The sequence below is a fragment of the Fukomys damarensis genome, unplaced genomic scaffold, assembly GCF_012274545.1.
Source record: "Fukomys damarensis isolate Sample0158 unplaced genomic scaffold, DMR_v1.0_HiC HiC_scaffold_10, whole genome shotgun sequence".
Lineage (NCBI taxonomy): Eukaryota > Metazoa > Chordata > Mammalia > Rodentia > Bathyergidae > Fukomys > Fukomys damarensis.
In genome coordinates this window covers 5,063,494-5,085,148 of record NW_022900922.1, presented here as the reverse complement: position 1 = coordinate 5,085,148, position 21,655 = coordinate 5,063,494, and the positions used below count along the sequence as shown (strand labels likewise).

General features: G+C 37.1%; 1 protein-coding gene across 6 annotated transcripts in view; it reads right to left on the bottom strand.

Annotated features, from left to right (window-relative positions):
• Positions 1 to 21,655, bottom strand: part of Celf2 (CUGBP Elav-like family member 2) — a 511,103-nt gene that overhangs the window by 273,063 nt on the left and 216,385 nt on the right. Inside the window, exon 1 of one of the 6 annotated variants that reach the window (XM_033761821.1) lies at positions 14,811 to 14,891. The exons of the other annotated variants lie outside the window; for them this stretch is intronic. Coding sequence (XP_033617712.1) covers positions 14,811 to 14,821 — 11 coding nt within the window. The 5' untranslated portion in view covers positions 14,822 to 14,891. Of the gene's footprint in view, positions 1 to 14,810; positions 14,892 to 21,655 lie in introns of those variants that run through there. 6 annotated transcript variants of the gene reach the window in all.

The following is a 21,655-nucleotide window of genomic DNA, read 5'->3' as shown; positions in this document are numbered from 1 at the left end:
CCTCAGCATCAAAAAGGCAAGGAAGAAAAGGGGCTTAATGAGGGTCTGCCTAGTCTCAGTGCTGTCATCCTTCATAAGCACACAGTCCCTCTGGGTACAGCATTTTGAGGCACCTGCATATGGAGGCTGTTAACTAGTGAACCGGACAAATTATTATTATTATTTTATTTTTTATTTTTTTGGTACCGGGGATTGAACTTGGGTCCTTGCGCTTGCAAGGTAGACCACTGAACCGCTGAGCTAAATCCCCAGCCCTGAGAGGTATTATTTTTAAAGAGATAACAGTGATGGATATTTTAAATGGAAAAAAATGTATATATAACTTGACTTTGATTCTTAATTAATATTATTTGTTTGACCATATTTGTAATTTTATTGGTTGGTTATGGTTTTGTTTTACCTCATGTCTATCTTGTCAATTTTTATTGGGTTTTACAGTTTTGTTCTAGTTTGTATCTGTTTTACCTTATGGCTTTGTTATATAAAACACCTTTAAAAAGCTAGGTGGGCAGGCAACTATGTTTTGGTCCTCCTTTTGTCTCTCTTAGACAAAAGCTATCTTTTTCCTCAATAAATTTTCTTACTCTTAATCGCCGTTATTCCTAAAATTCATTCTTTGATTTTAAAAAACACAAAACTAGTGTTTCAGCTAATAGGTTTGGGAGTTATATCTATTCCCTCTATAACACCACTACCAGAAAAAAAAAGGGGCCAAGTCTGTCAGTACCTGATGTTAGATCTCTTAACCTTCAGAAGAGTGAGAAATGAATGTCTGTTGTTTAGGCCACTCAGTGTACCATTTGTTAATGGTAATCAAAGCAGACTAAGATTCTCTTAGTGGCAGGCCAGACAACGGCAGTTAAAACAACCCATCAGAGACACAGAGTTAAACAGAAGTTTAATACAGCCCTGGAAAATAGAAAACCCTAAAAGGTAAAAGGATAAAACGACTGCAAGAAGTGAACTCATGAAACAGAAAGGAAATTAAAAAAAATATTTTCTATGAATGGGAACACAACTTTGAAGATGCTGGATCTCCCCACCACCATGAACAATAACTGGCACACAGGTAGGCATCAAAAATATCTGCCGAAGCAAAGAATAATAAGGGAAAAGGAAGCAACCAAGCAGACAAGAGCAATTAATAACTGCCACAAAATAAGGTGCTGCATAGGAAAGACAACACAAAATAGAGGTTTCCTGGTGACTCGGAGTGCAATTGTTCTGTAACTTAAATTCCATACAAACTGTACCTTCAAAGTTTCTACAAACGAATGCTACTTTTAGTATATGATGCAATTCATCAGATGTGAAAATGTCACAGATTAAGATCTTATCAAGCAGTAAACATAAGGCTGTGTTTAAAACAGAGAACCTATTTTGTTTCATCTCTAAAACACTTGTGTGTCTTGTTAACGCTTGTGTTGAATTATCTCCATCTCTTTGGAGGCGATTCACACAAAGAACACAGTGAAGACTCTGTCAGACACATAGGCTTCTCTTTCCTTGCTTTGCACTGCCATGAGAAGTTTTTAAATTTCTTCTGTCCTGCCTTGCCTGCAAACCATGTGCTCCCATTATCAAGACACTGTAAACAGTAAACAATTTCAAACTTTACTATTTTCTTAAGGGATACTAAATTTACTCTGAAAGTGGGAAGTCTTCAAATAACAATCACTTTGCCATAGCCTAAACATAGATTACCCACACATTTTGTTCTCCTCAACCCCTCTGATTTTTTTTCTTTTGCAGATAACACCTGTCTGACAAAGGCAAAACGGAGAGGCTAACACTTCTGTCTTCCTTGCCCACAGTACCTCAAAAGATACTGCAATCTGAAGTCACCTGGAGTTAAAAAAAATGAACCTAAGTATTTGGATAGCCCGAGCCCATGGTTTCTTCCACTGACAATGGCATACGTGTATAAAAAGTCATAGATAATTACTCTATATTTTACAATAAAATTAGCCTTAAAAACAGATAATCAAGTTCCTATTTCAATGATCAAAGTTATGATGCATACTTAACATATCTTCCAACAAGTGGTTTTACAACAGTGTTTTAAAACAGGCTATAGGACTTCTTTTCTTCAATCATGTGCATGCAGAAGCTTATAAAGCTCTGGAAAGGAATAAAATGTGTATATGGGAAAATATGGAACAAGTACAGTAATATCTTTTGAGGAAATAGTTAGAGCAATCCCTGCCTTCAGTATGACTTTATCACCTAACAGAAGGAGGAGGTAAGAGGAATATTTCAAAAGGTGCTGATTTCAGCTTTGGTGACAGACCTTTGGTCTCTACATTCAAAATGCTAGCATATAGGAGGTGTTCCTTGAGCATTTGCTCAGTGTCATTTTCTTACTTGCATTATTATCTATTTTGTCTCTTGTTTCATTTGATGTGCTTGCACCTATTCAGTGCCATGTAGAATGCCAAGGGCTGTGATCACAAGGCTCACTTCATTGTGCTCGTCAGCGTGGCACAGGACCGGATGATGCTATTGCAGTCATGACAGTCAGTGCCATGAGAAAGCGGTGTGGACCTATGTGCGTGCACATACGCATCCAGGACACCGTGGACACACACTCAGTTTAGGGTGCTTGCTGGGGGAGGAAATGAGAAGAGAAGGAGGTTGGCTTCCTGCACAAGGTCCCAGCCCCCTTAGCATTTCAAAGAATTGGTAAAACTGTCCACTTCTAAACTCTGAAATCATATTTAATGTTTTACTGCTACCAGAAATATTTTAATAAAAATGAACCCAGCCAGTATAATTGAAACTAGTTATGCTTCCAAGCCCATATGCAAGGTTCCAAATAGTACTACAGTCTTAGGTAGGATGTTTATACTAAGGTTATATAATAGATTTAAAAATCATAACCCTTAAGAATGTTTTATTTTACCTTCTTTTATAATTTAGGTATGATTAATAAACTCACAGTGTAATGCATAAAAATCAGTGCTGAAATGGATGTTCTACACTGAATTCCTGAATTCATTTTTATAGCTGTGCATTGTATAGTATTTGACTGATAACTGAAAACTTGTCAGCATTCCCACCATCCAAATACCATAACTAGAATTCTTTTAATGCATTTTGGTTCTAGAGTAATCACTTTCTGATAGGATTATCTTCATCCATTGCCTAAGTCAATCATCCCGTATCAATAACTTAATAAGCCCAACAGTTTAAAATGCCACTTAACTTTGTATACCACATATTTCTATTGGCACAACTTGGCAATATAATACAGTGTGAACCACTCTAGATGTATTCTTTCTTAAAAGTAGTTTCCTCTTAAGAATACAATCTATATTAAAAAAAAGAATACGATTTGTAGATTATGCAAGGTGGAGAATAGGTAACTCATTTCTCAAATGAGCCGAAATACCCTTGCCTGGAGCCCTGACCCATTTTCATCTTGCTGGTGTGGCTTGTCTTCCTAGAGGCAACCGCCTCCTCCAAGAGAACAAAGGGACACACAAGTTCTGGCTGCTCTGCCCATCAATGTCAGCAGACATGGCATCTTTATCATTTTACCTGGCTACCTACCTGGAATTGCAAGGACTGAACAACACTTTTACAATAATCTAATAAAAACTACCATCTATTATCACTTACTTTTTCCCATGAACCTAAACTTCCCAATCATAAACTTTTTGCTCTGCCATTGCTTTCATTGAAACTATTACCCAATATTTCTTGTTCTCTGAATTTATAAAGAAGAAATATAAATAGAAAAAAGAAATTAAAAATTGTAGGACTGTGTAATAGAAGCCCAGCATGACACAAAAACCCAGTATCGTTAATGGCTGGGACTCTAGGCCATGCTATAGCATAAGAAAATCATTTTTTTCTAAGTCACAAGTAACCAAAATTTTTCTGAGCACTGAGACAGACCAAGTAATTTCCATCCATCACCATGAAAATCACAGCAGAGATCTCCAAACACACTCCAGTCTCTAGCCTTTCATTATCTCTCTCAAACATCATTGCCACAAATCCAAACTTCAGTTTCTCCTCAAACAAATGGTTCATGAATCTTGAAATCCGAATTGACTCTTGAGGAAGTTCCAGAATGGTTCAAAAACTCCCCAAAATGGCTTATGAAGAATCTCCAAATAGGTTCATAAAACCCCCAAAAAATTACGAACAGAGAGGACGAGGCCTGGCATGCACTTCTAGCAAGAACTTACCAGGGATTTCTAAACCTTGGGTCCACAGATGCCTAAAAATTTCTCTCTATTTTCCTAGGAACAACAAAGGGCAATTGGCACTGGCTTAAAGAGCTGAACAGCCATGGATGATGGCCCTAAGGGTGTCATACCCAAATGACTACACTAGCAGGGCACCAGTTCATCATCTGTTACCAGCAGGGGCCCAATCAGGCCAAATCTGGGCCAGCTCTCTGGATTCCTGGGTTCATTCACTTAGCAGCAGCTAAAGTATGAGAAAAGCCCATGAAAATGGCAAAATGTATTTATTTATATTTTCATTAAACTGAGGAGGGCAGCTAGTCCCCTCACTTCCCTGCACAGAAACATTTCAATTCACAGAAAGTATAAAACGAAAACCAGTCAACACCCAAATGTAGATTTAGCTCACTGTTTTGCCCAAAGGGCTAGAAGTATAGAATTCTCCCTGGTGCCAGACTTAGGCAAAGGGGTGGGGAAGATAGCTTACATAATCCTAATTTTAAAGATATATTTTACCCTCTTGATTATAGTATCACTGCAAACCTATTTTAAAGCGGAGACTAAAATGTTAGCAACAAGCTAAACAGCCCAAGCTAGGCCATGAAATAACTTCCTCTTGTGAAACACTGAGTCTGGTAAATGAATAAATAACTCTTACTGTTCTTTCAGTAAATTACAGAGCCCTGAGTGAAGTTCAGTACACTCTTAACACACACTGCTGAAGCAGAACTGACCAGTGTAGAAGCATTCGAGCTGTGGCAGTCACTGAGCAGACAGACCCATTACCTACCCTAACTGACTCCACCCAGGCTCCTGAGGCTCCGAAACAGCTCATCAGTAGACATCCAGATAAAAAGAAAAGGTCAAATGTTGAAAACTAGCTTTTTAAAAAAAATCCCCTTCAACCTACACATGGTACCTAAGGATATAAAGTCTCTAAAAAGGGAAGGCTGAGAAAGATGAACCAAGAGCGGAAAAGTAAGGCAGGATGCCTACAGTCAGGAAGCAGAGGAAATAAAGGTTTGGGAGGAAAGAAGGATAATGAGAAAAAAAAAAAAAAAAAAAAAAAAAAAACAAAAAAAAAAAAAAAAAAAAGAATCACACAACAGAGGCCCAGCAAGGAATTTTAAGGACATGGTCAAAATTATCAAATATGTTGAAGACATACAACAAAGAGGTTAATGACATTACAACAAAAAGCACCAGGCCATACTGATGCTTCCTCCCTTGACGACCAGAGAGGAGCAAGGCTATCTGTAAATCGAGAGAACATGGGATGATAACACTAGCAGCGGAACAGATCCAGGGATACCATCTTCCCTGCAGAGACTGGTCTAAGGAGGCCAAAAGGGAGCAAGATACCACCAGATGGCAACACAGAACCAAACATGGTTCCTATTTATTTATCTAGGATGTGTAATAACTCTGGATCAGAGAGGGCCAACATATCAGTGGAATGTCTACGTCTGTGTTTAATAAAAGATAAGGTTAGAAAATAAAAGTTGGTCCCCATAGAAAGGTAAATACTGAAACTGAAGGAACCTCTTGTCATCTTACGGTGCATACCCTCAATTAGTAACTGTACCTTTACTGTGTAAATAGCGGAAGAAAATAATTAACAATTAATAGCCTTGAAGGGAAGTAATTAAATTTGGTAGAAGCTGTACCTCTAAATAAGGATACATCATACAAACACAAAAGGAAACACAGATTTGAATAATAAATACAAATTAGAATCAAGGTTTGACTATAGGATAAAGAGAAATGATCCTGAAATTATTTTTCCTAAGAAATTTTCTGATTAAGAGACTGGTTTATGGACCTATTTTAAGCAAGGCAAAGGTTTGATTTGAATTCTGGCTGGTATTCTTAAGTATAAGCTTGCTTATAGAGTATTTATGCAAGCAGGTCAGACAGCTTCCCGCAGTTTGAATCAGCTGTACAAGTACCTTTCATATCAACGCAGATAGACCTGATATACCACCGTGTCAACATTACTACCAGGGTTGGATATCACAAACATTACTCTGTTTGTTGGTCATGAAATAAAATTGCCAAGCAGAATTTGTGTAGCTCTAGAGAGTAAATTAATGCAGGCAACACGGTTATCAGCAGTCTTTAGCCTGCCTCTCTAAGCTTCTAACAGAAACATTTAGGGAGAGGAAGCATTACATCTGGCTACAGCTGCACATTACATGGTCCATTGAGACTCAGATGCTCATGGCTGAACTGAATAACAAACAGCTGGGTATAAATGTAAAAATCAGAAAATCAATTTTAAACACATATACTTCAACAAATCCTCTGAAATTCTAACACTAGCTATCTGAGAAAAAACACTTTTACAGCACCATAGAATAAAAAAGTACCCCAAAGATTAAAATTCAAAAAAATATACCTGGGCACCTTGGGGTCACTGTAACTTGGCTGAATTCTGTCCCACAACCCACAAGAGGGCTGTGTGAGAAACAGAGGCAGCAACATCAGATCATTTTCTGGTTGTGGTCACGTTTGAGGTGAAAGTCATCACAAGAATCTGAGCTTTCCAGAATGAGGAAACATTATTTTGTAAATTTAACTGAATTGAATGACAAGGTTTTCCTAACCGCTTATCTCTGTGTGGGGTGCTCCAACACTGAACCCAAGTGCTGGGGGAAAGGCATTCACAGACAGCAGTACACAGGAATTTCCAGCACAAGAGATATGAGTTAGAGAAAAACATGAGCTGATGAGAGCACATTCCAAAGTAGCCAGCAGGGCATAAACATATTTGAAACACTAAATAAAAACTGTCTAAATTTTGAATAGCTTTTCTCTTTACTGGGATGTAGGTAGGGAAATGGGTAGGAGAGGCTAGAATTTCCTTCTCCAGCTCACTTGAGAGCACGAATAACTATCTATGGGGAAGGGTTTGAGTTATTCCTATGTATATACAGACTTTCAATAACTGGCACACAGTTATATTTAAGAAAGGTAGTGACACGGGGTCAGTATGTGAAAAAGGGACCACATAGTCTATCATCCAAACTGAGACACTTCTCATAGTAAATGATTTTTTTTTTTTTTTTTTTTTTTTTTTTGGTACCAGGGATCCAACTTGGGTCCTTGTGTTTGCGAGGCAGGTGGCGGAACCACTGAGCTAAATCCCTGGCCCAGAGTAAATGATTATTAATGATGACATCAAGACAATAGGTTTAAACTGGGAGTGTCCCTACAAAGTAGGACACATACTGAATCCTGAGGATCAGGAGCATGGAAAAGAACTGGAGGTCATATCTGGAATGCCAACTAACTGGCCACCATCCCATCTTCATATTTTCATTCCCCTGTGCCTACTTACTCTATCTCAATCCAATGTCAAATTAAAGAGCTCTTCTAAAGAAAGTTCAGGGAGCAAAAGGATCTTCCAGATAAAAATCTAGCCTTCACTGCTTGCAAACTAATTTTGTAAATCATACCAGATCCAATATGGCCTAATGGAGAATGGCACTATTCTTGTAACAATTTCAAATAGAGAAGAGCGACAGTGTCACCTGTTTTGATTAATGTTTTCTGTCACCACAAACTAAATGGATTCTATAATCCAATGGTCAACCATTCTACAATGGTTCATACAAAAGTATGACCCTATATGCACATTTCTATCAAGAGACTACATTTCCACCAGTGAACTTGATAATAAATATATATGAAACATTTTTAAGGGATCTCTAGATACAGCAAAAAAATTATGTAGCAATGTTGTAATATATACTTCATCTGAGCTACAGAGTAAGGAAAAGTCTTTGAAAAATTGAAAGTCAAATATTTATGTCCCAATGAGTTACTTAATTCAGAATAACCTAGAAAACAAAAGTATAGATCCTCCTAGTGTCTCTCTGAAGTAAAATAGACAAAAATACCCATAGACTACAGCTCAGAGCAACCCAGTTTGCAATGCATATAATCTAAGAACTATTGTTACATCTTATAGCGTTTTGTAACATGTAAAAGAGCCAGCAAATATCCAGTCCATTATAAAACTTCCAGACTTTTTGTTTAAAATAACCAGTAACTTTTGATCACTACAGACATTGTACAAAAAAAAAAGGAAAAGACGTCAGTACAGAAAATGTGTAGGTTGTTTTCACATGACAACAAAACAACTGATAGTTCAGCCAAATAATAGGTCAGCTGTGACTCACATATCCTAAACTCTGTAGCTGTCCAACCTAATTTTAACTATTCAATCTGCCATACAAACTGTACAATTGCCATGTATTTTTTTGACTGGCATTGTATTTACAAGACCATAGTGGAATCAATTTCCTACTGTAGAGACACACAAGAAACTCTGAGAATTAGATAACTTTAAAAGCTAATTTACTTTGGTTCTGGGCTAAACGCATTTCTTAAAGTAAATTTTGCTGATTGGCTAAGAACACAAGATAACAAAAGCCCAGGCACTTAGAGATATAAACACTATCTGTCAAAAAAAAAAAAAATGCCCTAAACATTAAAGACAGTACTTGTAATTCACAATGGGAACTCATAAAACATACAAATTGAGTTTTCCTTATTTATATCTTATAATTGGGCAATTATGTCATGGACTGCTCATCCCTCAAAATTTTCACTGCCGAGACCTTGTTTCCAAAGCTGTGACAATCCATGAACATTTAAAAAATGCAAAGATCTCTGGTGTGCGATATTACATGGACATTTTATCTAGACCTCAAAGTTAGCTTATTTCAACTCTAGGAATACTAGAAATACTGAATATGACTAATAACTTTCATGGAAGAGCACAGAGTGGTCTGTGCGAAACCTAACATATATGGGAGTCTACATAAAGTATGTTAGGAAAAGTAACACAAAATACATACTGGGAAAGACCCACTTCATTACATGTACAATAGATCCAAAGTGGGTTTTTATCTGTTCACAACTTATGACACAACAAACAGTTTTTTCTATGACAACAACAGCATAGTCTGTGGGTTTTCTGGCCAACCTTAATCAAATGTTTGTTACATTTCAATTTTGTAATAAGGCCTTCGCAACTTTTTTTTTTTTTAACTTTCTTAAAAGAGTCTGGGGGCCTGGAAAGTGAGTTATGACATTGTGAAACACCATATACTACTGGAGATTATAAACCTAGTATGCCTTAAAAACAAGATTATGACAACAATGTCATCATAATGTCTTCTTCCAACTAGTTTTCCATCTAAAAACCAAGGAACATTTCTATTTCATTAAATGAATAAGCTACAACATGTCAGATTCTTTTTAAAATTCCAAGTGGTTTAAACTCTCACTCAAATTAGAAGTGGGGTCTTATCTTTTGTCTAAAAGAATAAAATTGGCCAAGATGTTTTTCTTGTACCACAGCCAGCTTATAAATTCAAGAGGAGAGTCCATCAGGTAACAGTTGCCCACAGGAACAAATTTTTAAAATTCAGCCCTCTGTAGATGGCTGGGAGTGTAAAGACAGCATCTCGTTACAGGGATTTAACTGTACCTGACTTGCGAAGGCAACATTGTCCCCACCTCAACCAACTTTCTCAACTTTGTCCCACATGCTAAGATCTAAATCAAATTGTGGTTTCTTGTTTTATGTCCTGGAAACAGATTTGTGAGAGGAAATGCTACTGTGATTCAGATAACAATGGAGCAAACAAAGTGTTAAAAGAGTAATAGCATTTTCCTCCAATTATATGACCATAATTGGGAACTCAGCATTTTGACAAAGTGTTCAAACATCAGAGAACTGAGTTGGTATCATGTAGTTGAAAGCCATGGTATTGGGCCTTATAGTCTGATTTCTGAAAGCCTTATAATGAGGGTAGAGAGGATATACATTCCATTCTTTGGCGGTATTTTTGTTCAACAAAGCCTACAATTTTCAGTCACTTGAAAATGTAATTATAGATAATGTTTGCATCAGTAGCAAAAACACAATAAGCACACAGGGCATGAAAACTCCCCTCAAATCACATCCTCTTAGGTTACAGCATTCGCCTTCTGCCAAGAGTAAAGGCACTTTGACAAGCTAATGTTTGGTATGAAATTGCAAGTTAGGCTAACCTATGTATAAATTCTCCTTCAACTTTTCTATTATCCTTTCCTTTACATTGGGTATCAACATGAGGCAGAAATGTATGATTTTCTGAAAAGTGATGATCTTATCAAATGTTTGTGCACTTGAGCAAAAGCTATGCAGAAGCTGAAGAGGAAGTGACACTTGAAGGGGATCAGCCACCATATATGAGCTGGTCATAGCTCAATCCACTCATATCTTACTTAGGGGCTCGTTTGTTATACTGGCTAATTACGTGGTCCACTAAAGAGAAGTGGATAAAAAGATATTGCATACAGTCACTACTAAGGAAAGCATCAGGAACCAAACAAAATTTGACAGCCTTTTCTAATTCAGAAGGCATAGTATGAATTACAGGCACTCCAGAGGAAAGGCCAAGCGTTCACCTAAATTATTTGCCAAAAATTATGAAGTTGGAAATAAATGGGGGGAAAATGCCAGATGTCTAATAAATCCTCAAAAGCGGCCTCTTCAAAAAATATACTATTAGTATCAATGGAGGATAAGTATCCACCTTAACATTCAATGTTAATTGCCTCTTTATCTCAGCTGTGAGAATCTGCCTTAGGCATGAAGAGACCTTGACACTACTTTGGTTTCCTTTCACTGATTTATCTCCTAAAACACTCTTGCCTTCTAGACTCAGAAATCAATTTAACTATGAAATAAAAACAAAATTGAGGGCTGGGGATTTAGCTCAGCGGTTTGGTGGCCTACCTTGCAAGCACAAGGACCTGAGTTCGATCGCCAGTACCAAAAAAAAAAAATTAAGAAAAGTATATTATGTGAAAGAGAATAGAAAAAGCAGAATACTGTAGGGTCACTGATAAGAAATCGTATTTCATGTTCAAAACCCACACATTCAGCTAAATGTAAAAAAATCCCTCAAAAGACTGACAAGCCACTTCTAGGGCCAAACTGCAAGAAGATACAGAAAGACTTCAGGCCTTGTAAATATCTGGAAGAGGCACAAGCTCAGGCTTGCAGGACCCTTCGATTATAGAATCTCAACTTGAGGTTCTCATTTAAGAGAGAGGAATGACAACTTCTTTCGCAAAATGTTTCTAAGGTCATTAATATAAATTTATGAGCCAATGGCTAGACCCTGATGTATCCTAGAGAACTAAGATAGTCAAATATTTTGGAAAATTATCCATAAGAATGGTGGCATCCCTGAAAGTGTTAGTGACCAGAAATTTTAAAAACACACCAAAAGGAAGTATATGGTTGTCAAAGAATTAGTTTTTTTGATGCTGGGAAACATTATTTTGGATGTTGAGTCTGCATAATTATTTTATTGAAGAGAGAAGAAGAAATAAATTTGGATCAAAACTATTAAGGCCTGATCAGATCTGAAAAATAAGACACAGAGGCAAAAAAAAGGTGTGGCTGTAATGCAACTTCTGAGGCTGACAATAATCCAGTGTTGGTTAGTTTTCATAATAACTGGTCACAAAATCTTGGCTCAACTGAAAATCTGTCTATAAGCTAATTAGACTTCTTTGCCACCAATAAAATGTGTTGATTACAACGTACCAATTAATTTGTACAGAAACATTTGTAGTATCTGTGCAGCTGGCCCCTTTCTCTAAAGACTTGGCCAGCTTTTGGCCACAGATCCAGTTTTCCTTTCCCAATAAACCTAGAAACAACGATAATCTCTGATAGTGCCAAAGTGCCCCCCACCCCTTCAGCCAAGACCATCCCTGATTCACCCCTGTGCATAGCGCTCTGCTCTCTGAAGCCAAGGATTCTTGGATCCGGACGTCACGTTCACCACCTGGAGAGTCTCTCCTCAGTCAATACCATATTCTTAGCCATAGCAGGTACCAAGAATTCTCTAGCCCATCACGGAGAATATTCTCCAACCAGTGGACTCACACATGAGGCTTTAGGCTTTCAAACTGAATCTGGTCACATCTGATAAATAAAGCAAGGGACCCACAGCACTAGGAGCAAAGTAGCACACTGTACCACTGCTCTGATCTCTTCAGACTCCAAGAAGCCGATCAGCCTTGGCAGGAGAAGGAAGTACATGTTCACTAGGAACAAAAAGAGAAAAACTGAGATCCATCCTGCATCTGGGCACTACCCAGATAACGCAGACAACAAACACATGGTGCCCACTGCCTTACCTCACGTCACCTCACAAAGCAGTTCTCCAGAGACTCACCTACTCTCCACAGGCATTCTGTGGCCCGAGCACCTAATGAGGCCATTAGGCTACAGGGTCTACACTATCTCCCTCCATATCCGTATCATTACAACTTCTGCCTTAACAGCTGGGTTTCTGCTAGGGTGATGATTCTCATTATGTGAGAACCAGCCTTCACATTGTGTGGACAATTCTCTTCCCATAAAATAATCGAAATCTATGTCACTGGATGGAGAGATGGGCTTTTCAGAATGTGCATCTGGGGATACTGAGAGGAGAAACTCCTTTTGCTTCACCCCCATCCCACAATGGAAAGTCTGACTGAAGCTCACAGCTGCAATGTGAACTGCATCTTCTTCCTCAATCAACTCGCAAAAAGAGGAGGGGAAAAAAATCAATCTTCATCGTGTTGTATTAGGGACTCAGCATTTTCTGAAAATTTATAGGAGGAGCAATACTTCTTTATGAGTCTTTGCCTAAGACTTTAAAGCATGATCATTCTGAAGCAGAAAATATTAACTGCTGAGTTGTAATGAAGCTCTACTGTGTTTGATTCTCCCAGGAAACACAGGTGAATTTGTGGTCAGTTTTAAGTACTATGAAACTATAAAATATTTATGTTGTCATTCCTTGCCCAATATTAGTCTCACAAAAATATTGTGGGATAAGTAAAAAGCGTATTTTACTATCCTTACTTCCTAGATGGGAAATCTTGACAAATCAACTGAGACTTCAAGAAATAGGCATGAAACAAATCAGAAATCAAGCCAAGAGCGTAACCGAGGCAGCTGCCCAGTAAAGGACATCTAGCCATGAAGGACATGTTCCACTCTGCTGCTTAGAGACTCTACGGTCTCTAAGGATTTCATTCTGCTACATCCAGGGCAAGCATCTGGAGGAAGTTATTTCTATCTAAAATCTAAAGCCCATAAATGGCCAATGGAATTGAAATGGTTTTTGTATTAAGAAAAGAGTGCCCTAAAATCTTCTCTAGAGAAATATAAATTCTGTGGCAAGTGACAAGAAAGGAAAAAAATATGAATTTGCCTCTTAGTCTCCTCTCCAACAGGTTGTCTGTGTCAGGAGGTTCCCGGGTACCAGAAGTCAGTGAAAATGCATTCAAAATGCTCTAGGGTAAAACTGAGGAGGAAGATATACTGCCCATCAACAGATATTAAGAGCAAATTTTTGACATCTAAACATAAAAGAAAAGAAGGAATAAAGAAGTCAGAAAAATACAGAAATACAAGCTTGTTGTTAAAAGAAAGAAGAATCAAGACATAACGTTTTGATGCAATACAAAGGCAGACTTAATACTAAGAAACTGCTTTGAGAGAGCTGCCCACAGCAGTCAACGGCATTCAGGCTTCTCAAAAGATTCCTGTGTTATCTCTAAATCCTGACACTAAGAAAAGATGGCTGGGTGGACAATGGGAGTCATGAGGAAAGATGTTACCAGCATGGACTGAAGTGAATAATTGCAGTTGGAGGCCTCTTGGTGACAATTTTGAGAAGGCAAACACAGCTGCAGCATAGCCAAATATAGCTGGCCAAGACAAAGACATCCATAAAGTTAATCATTCTGAAATATGCTACCCTTATGCTCAACCCGAAAACTCAACACCCCTTCTATAATGCAGGAAGTCAAAATACAGTTTTGTGCATAGAAACATGCAGCTGCTCCAATAGGATTCACAGCAGTGATGATATAGGTGTTTTGAGTCTGCTCTCCTCTCAAGGTTCCAACCTGAGAACCAAATCAGGCATGGATGTGGCCTCTTCTCCTGAAATTTAGGAAACTGTTCAGTAAAGGGACAATAAAACAGGCACCAGAGAAGTTAAGAGTTAAAGTTTTAAATCAGGGATACATAAAAAAACTTCAGGAAAAGCTATGCTGTTTGTGTTTCCATTGAGATGGAAATCTTAGGAGTGAAGAGTAAAATAAATAAGCATAGCTAAGTAAATCTATAGTAGTCCCCAACTAAATGCTTTTCTTCTTTATACTTTTCATGTTATCTTTCCTTTTATTACTCCTCTAAGATTTTCCAAGAATAAAATGAAATGTCATATCTCAACTTGTTACTGTTTCACCTGCCTGATATCTGCTGCTTTCCTCTGGATTCCAAAGAGACAACTAACTGGCTGTGCAGGTCTATATATATATTTTTTTGGTTTAAAGCAATTTATTCTTACCGCCTCCACATAAACTCATCATGTTCACCTTTTTAAAATGTTCACTTTTTATGCTGGACTCCTTTATAATCGAAATTTCAAGCACTCTCTTCACAAGCAAGGGTCACATAAAATGATGGCAGGCGCAAAGAAGCACCAGAACAGTGTCAGATGTAACTACAGAGAAAGAAAACAGTTTAGGACCTACCGTCCGGACATTCCTATGGAGATTGTTACGGTCGGTGTCTAGATGCCCTCCGTAAAGCTTCATGTGGTCTTAGGTGGGGCTTTTTCAGAGGTGGCTGAATCTAGAGTGTGTGATGCTGCAATTAAGGGTGTGTGATTACTAAACCAGTACACTGATTGATTTGGCATCCACCTTAAGCCTAGTATCCTAGATAGAGTATAAAAGAGACAGAAAGAAGCTGCTAAGGTCCCTTGCTTGCTTTGCTACCTTCTGCCCACCATGAACTGTTTCTCCTCTGCAATGCCACTCTACCTTGGAGTCAGCTGATTATGGACTGAAACCTCTACAAACTGTGAGCCAAATAAACCTTTCCTCACTTAACTTTGGGTGATGGGTATTTTGTCTCAGCAATGAGAAAGTAACTAAGACAGATTCTTTTTTTATTTTCTACTCTAAATAAATAATTTTGAGAGAAGAAACATCTCAACTACAACTGAGAAAGAGAAGGGCCTAAGGTCTTAAACTTCACAGCAAGGATAGAAGTTGCCACTAAACCAGGAAGGATCTCAGCTTTTCACCAGTAAGATGAGACAGGATTCCCAAAGTAAACTTTTTCCAAATTTAAGAGACCCTGATCTGAAGTTCTGTGCAAAAAAGGTTGAAACATGGTCCTTAGACCTTTTTCTACCAGGATTAATAATTTGCAGTGGGTAAAGATGTGAAACCATTTGAAACCTTAAATTCCTTAGTTATAAAGGTAACATTCTTCCTGTGCATGTTATATGTGCAACAACTTTCAAACTTTTATAACCAAAGGCCATTAAAAAATGAGATGGATTTCTATAAATATGCATTTACACACACACACACACACACACACACACACACACACACACACACACACACTATGCCTTCTGCCCACTGCCAAATAGAAAATAAAATATTTTGCTCTTTTAGCCTAAAGGATCAACTGATTATTTTTTATGTCAGATAAAGACAATGTAAGTCTCCTCCTACAGAGGAAGACCAGGACAAGCAAAAATATAATTCATGGAAAAGGACATAAAATTATCCTCCTAAAATTTAATGAGCCTAGAAAGAAAATGCACGAAAATCAAGCCTTTCAGCATAAAAATCACAGAATTTTGGATTCAGTATAAGTCAAAGTACTTAGGAGTGTACTCTGTGGTACTACAAAAATTTTTAAATAGTCATTCAAAAGTTATGTCAAAATGTCAAATAAATCAGCTGAAGTTAATTGCATTCTGAATAGTGAGTCATCACCTTGTACTGTGAAGTAGGAAATCTTCAGTCCCATTTGAGCCTGTAAATGTCAGATAAAGCAGCTGTTGGGCTAGGGGAAATTCATTTCCAGGATTATGACAGAAAGAGCCATATACACTGTAACTGAAGAGACAAACCTCTTGAACTTCTTTAATTGTTGAAATGCAAAATCAAAACATTACACATAACCCATTTTTAAAGCACGAGTACTATGTAAAGAATCCCGGCCAATTGGTCATCCAGATGGATGAGTCTTACCTTGATGCTGACCTAGAGGAAGCACAGATCATTTAAACCAACATCCTTCAAAGCAGATTTCTTTATTTGAAATCTGACCTGAAGGCTCTGTAAGCCTGGGAGAAAAGTACAAAGTAAATTGAAATGTATTTTAGTCTAAATACAGTCTAAAGTTAATTTACATAAATCTTTAGGAGAAAAAAGGTGTGTCTACTAATTTGCTGGTAAGTTGACTATGAGGTGTTCATCCAAATGGAGTAATTATAATTTAACCAAAACCTGAATTTGTACTCATTTGTCATTTTGAAAGCCATGTGATTACATATTTATTAACATTACATTTTAAATTATCAGCTGATTTTGAAATATCACTCTTAGTATCTGAACATAATATACAATTTGCAGTTCATAAAATAAACTGTTCATAAAACTCCATGTCGGCACTGCAAAAGTATAAATCTCAAATATGCTCACATAGGCATTTCAACTGGATAGCTGGAATTGTATTTCAATAAAAACAGTTGGAGTAATCACATTCTGTCATGATTTAGAACAAATGGGGAGAGTGAAGTTGTTCAAAACCTCCCTAAATGTTTCCCCCTTTCTTTTAGAAGTCCTTACGGAGGAGTCTAAAGCTCACACTAAATGAAAAAGACAGTCCCAGGAGAGAGGAGGTTTCCATCCCTTCACATCTGGATTCAGAGAATGAGGGTATTGGATGGCACAATTAAACGGTGATGATGCTAAAGGGGAATAATTATTTTACAATTACCTGAGAGCATCACACTTGCTGCTCTAATTAGTTTTTGTTTCCCACATAGGTTTTTCCAGGAATGTGCAGCTCCATTTCTCTTAGGTTTAGCAAGAGCTTTTTCTTAAGGAAAAATGAAAATACATTTTCTGCACTGCTACACAAGTAGCACACCATTGATGCTGGCTTCATTATATTACTTGGTACCTCCTTGATAGTGGAAACAAACAGGACGGCATGAGAACCTGTAGGTGCTAATGAACTGGAAATCATTAGTGGTTTCTAAACCCTCCCTTCTGCAGTTTTGCAAAGCAAATATTACACTGAGAAATACCTAACCCATTGTGATGGTCTAATCCACAAACAAGAACTAAAAACATGACCCTCTCCTGCAGAAACATAACCCTCCAACAGTAATACTTTAAAAAGGAAATAATGACATTATTTGGGTAAAGTGCAGTGTTGAAAGTGAACCACATTACTAATTTAGCTGCTTGAAAGTCTAACATTTTCCATTTAAATGCAAATAAGATAAGGGATGCTTATAGTATTAACATTTGTGAGGTTTTTTGTTTTTTTTAATACAACAATGCCATCAGATTCCATCTGATTCTGTTATATATATGTATTTTTTTTCAGCAATGAACACTCTCTTGAATTTTTTATAATGGCTGGGTCATATCATGGGCTGCACTCAAGTGGATCAGATTATTTTATATGCCAAAGTGTTACGTATCTTTTTATGATAAGTGAATGAGTGTTTAACTTCTAGGAAACAAAACCACAAGGAAAAGATAAAGAGAAATGAAAAATTGGGGATTTATACAAAACTGAGGAGATTACAGTCTTCAGAAGCCAAATATAGTGTTGGTATAGCTGCTAGGGGGAGAAGAAAAACACTCTGGGGTAGAAAACGTTCAAAATGACCCCATGAAATCTTAATTACTAGGTTCATGTCTGAAAACCCAATCTTCTTTTTATTTTGTCTTTTAAGGTAGTACTTGTTTCCCCAGTTCACTGCTTCTCATCAACAGATGCCAAAGTAATCCCAATCCAACACATTACAATTAAATAGCAAGACTTAACTAAAATAATACCTTTGCCCAGATCAAGGATAGCATTCATGTTCTAAAAAAGCCGACGTGGGATGAATTTTCAGTCTCAGAAAGCACAAAATACTAAAATGTGTAATGTTACATGTACTAAGACATTTTTTAAAAATGTGCACTGTTAACTGAGAAATCTCCTATGAAAAAAATGTTTTTAAAAATTTCCTTAAAGAACATATACACTGCATTTTTTTTGTTTTCTCATTGTAATTTTCTTTTATGGCCATCATGAAACTGGAAATAAATGTCAGTTATCTGGGTATATTATTTACAATTTCATTTTCCAAGTAAACTTTAAATGCCATGTTTAAATGGGTACTGCTGTCAATCTTCATCTAGCTGGTATCTTGTACACCAAAAATAACTGAATTTGAATCTAATTAGAGAGCATAAAATGATACTGCATAAACATCAACCCTAAATAGATGACATATATTTATTTTAGCATTCACTTACTCTCATTATGGCACAAGTTTGGTTTCTTATTTCATAAAAATCTATCAGATACTTTTAAATTCAGTTTTCTCTCTGCTTTGGCACATAAATATATATTTATGTACTCTACAAAGGAAAACCTCAGCTCTGCCATTTATCCCTATGTTGCATCATCTGTAAAATGGGAGTAATACCCTATACACTTACCATGAAGATTATAGTGCAAATAAACATCCTGGCACATGGTAGGTATTTAACAAAGGGCTCATGTGTTATCATTTTGATGGGAAGTAGTTATTTTTTTCTTCTTGGTTTAGTCACATGGTCCCTCCTAAGAGGTCTGATGAAATAATTTCTAAAGTCTCTTTCAACTTTAACAATGATGTCACTGGGTCCATTTTTCAGTTTAATTTTATGATAAATATTTTGCCAGTTATCCTAAATTGGGAAGACTTAACAAGAGAGCATATTCACCAATTTGATAAATTTGACTTTTCTCATTTCAATAAGTTTACTGACTAAAAATTAAGATTAATTTCAATTTATTCATGGCCTCTTCAGTATCTATTCTAAAGACACAATCTAAACTAATACTTTTTAGGTATATTCATGCACTTTTCCACCAATAATTTTTTATTTGAGACATTATTTCCTAGTTGTTTACAAATTCAAAAAAATTCAGAAACTCTACATGTGCATATATTATCATTAAAATAAAAAGCTGAAATACCTCAATCCCAATCCAAAACCAATTACCTCAGTTTAAAATAGAATTAAGAAAAAAAAAGTTCACATTTAGATTATGCCTACTGTAAATGATATAATACAAAAAACAAAACAGTAAAGATTATCTGAAATTTCCATTCCCAATTACAGTTTTGGCACTGAATGTTAAAACCCCCCAAATTGAAGCATATGTTACAGCAATTCTATCCCCCTACAGAGCTTTAAATGATCGGGGCTCTTTAAACACCGGATGGCTCATGGGGCCATCAAGCATAATAATTCATCTCAAAAGCTATTTGTTCATCTGCCTCGAGGACTCAAACATATTACATCTTGAAACTCACCTAATATATTCTTGTGGGAAAATGTCATTGGAAGTATGTTGTGCTGCTTTTAAAGTCAACACCAGAAAAGCCTCTATGCTTTATTTAAGTTCCTTTTAGGAACAGGCCAATATCCAGCAGACTGCAATTTAGTGCAAATGGCAATATACCATACATGACAACCAGTCCCCTAAACAATAAACCCACAGATATCTTCTCAACTGTATGAGTACAGCGATAAAGTATACTGTCTAGGTGGGCTTCAAGCATTTTCAAGCTATGTTTCATTCTACACAACTCTGTCCCCAAATATAATCTCTCACATGAACTAATTACAAGCTATTTTGGAAAACATGCTACAGTGTTCTCAGGGCTATGGAGACACACAATAGTTATCTTGGAAACAAATAGTAAAATTATTTACACACACTTTTTTTTTTTAAGTTCAATTAAGCAATAGTTGACAAGCACTAAAAACAATCTTGGTCTGATTCCAAAGGCTATCATTTGAAAACAAGGAACATTTGGAAGAGAAGTGGGGTAGAAGTCATCAGGACTCATGTAAGAAACTCCATGGCTGTGACATGAAAGCTCTATTCAGGGCAAGGAGTTTGAACAAGCCACATTCATCTACGAAATGAAAAGGACAAATTAAATTTTCATAATTCATAATTTAATTGACAAGAGACTGCATCTTTCAAAGGCTATTAAGGCCTTAAATTCACAGAAGGCTCATTAGTTAAGATATATGAAGGTCACTTAAGTAGCCAGGTGACCATAAGTTGAAAATAACGATCAATCCACTTTGATTCTGTCCTGACACTCTAACATACAGAAGAGGAAACCCATATAACCCTAACTAGCTCAGGTGCAAACGTGTACTATGTGTCTATACAGGGACACAGTAAAAGGGGAGGACGAGACAGAGAGCTCTCAAACATCATGGGAGTATAACTCATCAAGATTAATTTCTCAGAGAAAAGCGCCAAAAGGAAATACAATATCTTAATTTATGCTATCTGGTTATCTCAGTTCAAACAGCGAACCTGAGAGTATTCAAGCAAGTTAACAGCCTTTATATGAACTGAAAGGACAATTCACATTTAACAGATTCTATCATTCCTCTCTCCCACTTTTTTGAAAAAGGGTTTAAATAATTGGCCACTGCGGTGTTCCTCAAGAATCGCGACTAATAACACTTAACATACTAGAAAAAGAATCTAGCATCACAGGGGAAAGTTATTTGCCAAGGAAATGGTTCATAAAGCTCAGAATGGCCCGAACATTTCCAAGAGTGCCATAAGCTGCCAGGAAGCATATGGATATTAAGTCTTACAGAGGATAGAACAGAAAAAAAAATTTTTTTTTGCATGTACTTAGGACAGCAGTCCTTTTTTTTCCTCTGGCTAGTTTAATTGTAGCCCAGATCCACTAATCACATTTCTCACGTGACCAGAGAGAATTTTTATATATTCCATATCTTAAAAGGACCCATCTTTCTGTCTCACTGCTCTTTAGATTTCCTTTACATAACATTCCTGAAACACACGTAGAGCCTCTTGACTTGACAGTCCCTGAGCTAATAAGAGAAACTTCCCTATCAAGACTAACGAGCCAGATAAAAATGAGACATGCTTTCCATTCCTCAGGAATACCAGCGCTCTACTTGTTCAAGTAACCTCTCTACCTCAGTTTGACGACATGGAAAACAACCAGAATCGCATTAATTATTAAGTTACAGACTGTATATCAGACAAACCTTCGTGATTACATAAAAATTACCTCTAATTTCTGCAACAGAGTACACCAGGCTAGTTTAATGCTTTATAATTATCTGTCTCTCTCTCTCTCTCTCTCTCTCTCTCTCTCTGTGGCTCTCTCTCCCCCTTTCCTTCCCTCTTCTCTCCTTTGCTCCCACCTCCACAAAGGAATTTCGGCGACCGCCAGGCCCGGCGAGTGGGTGATTCGGGACCAAGGCGGGATCTCCAGACGGGCCCCGAG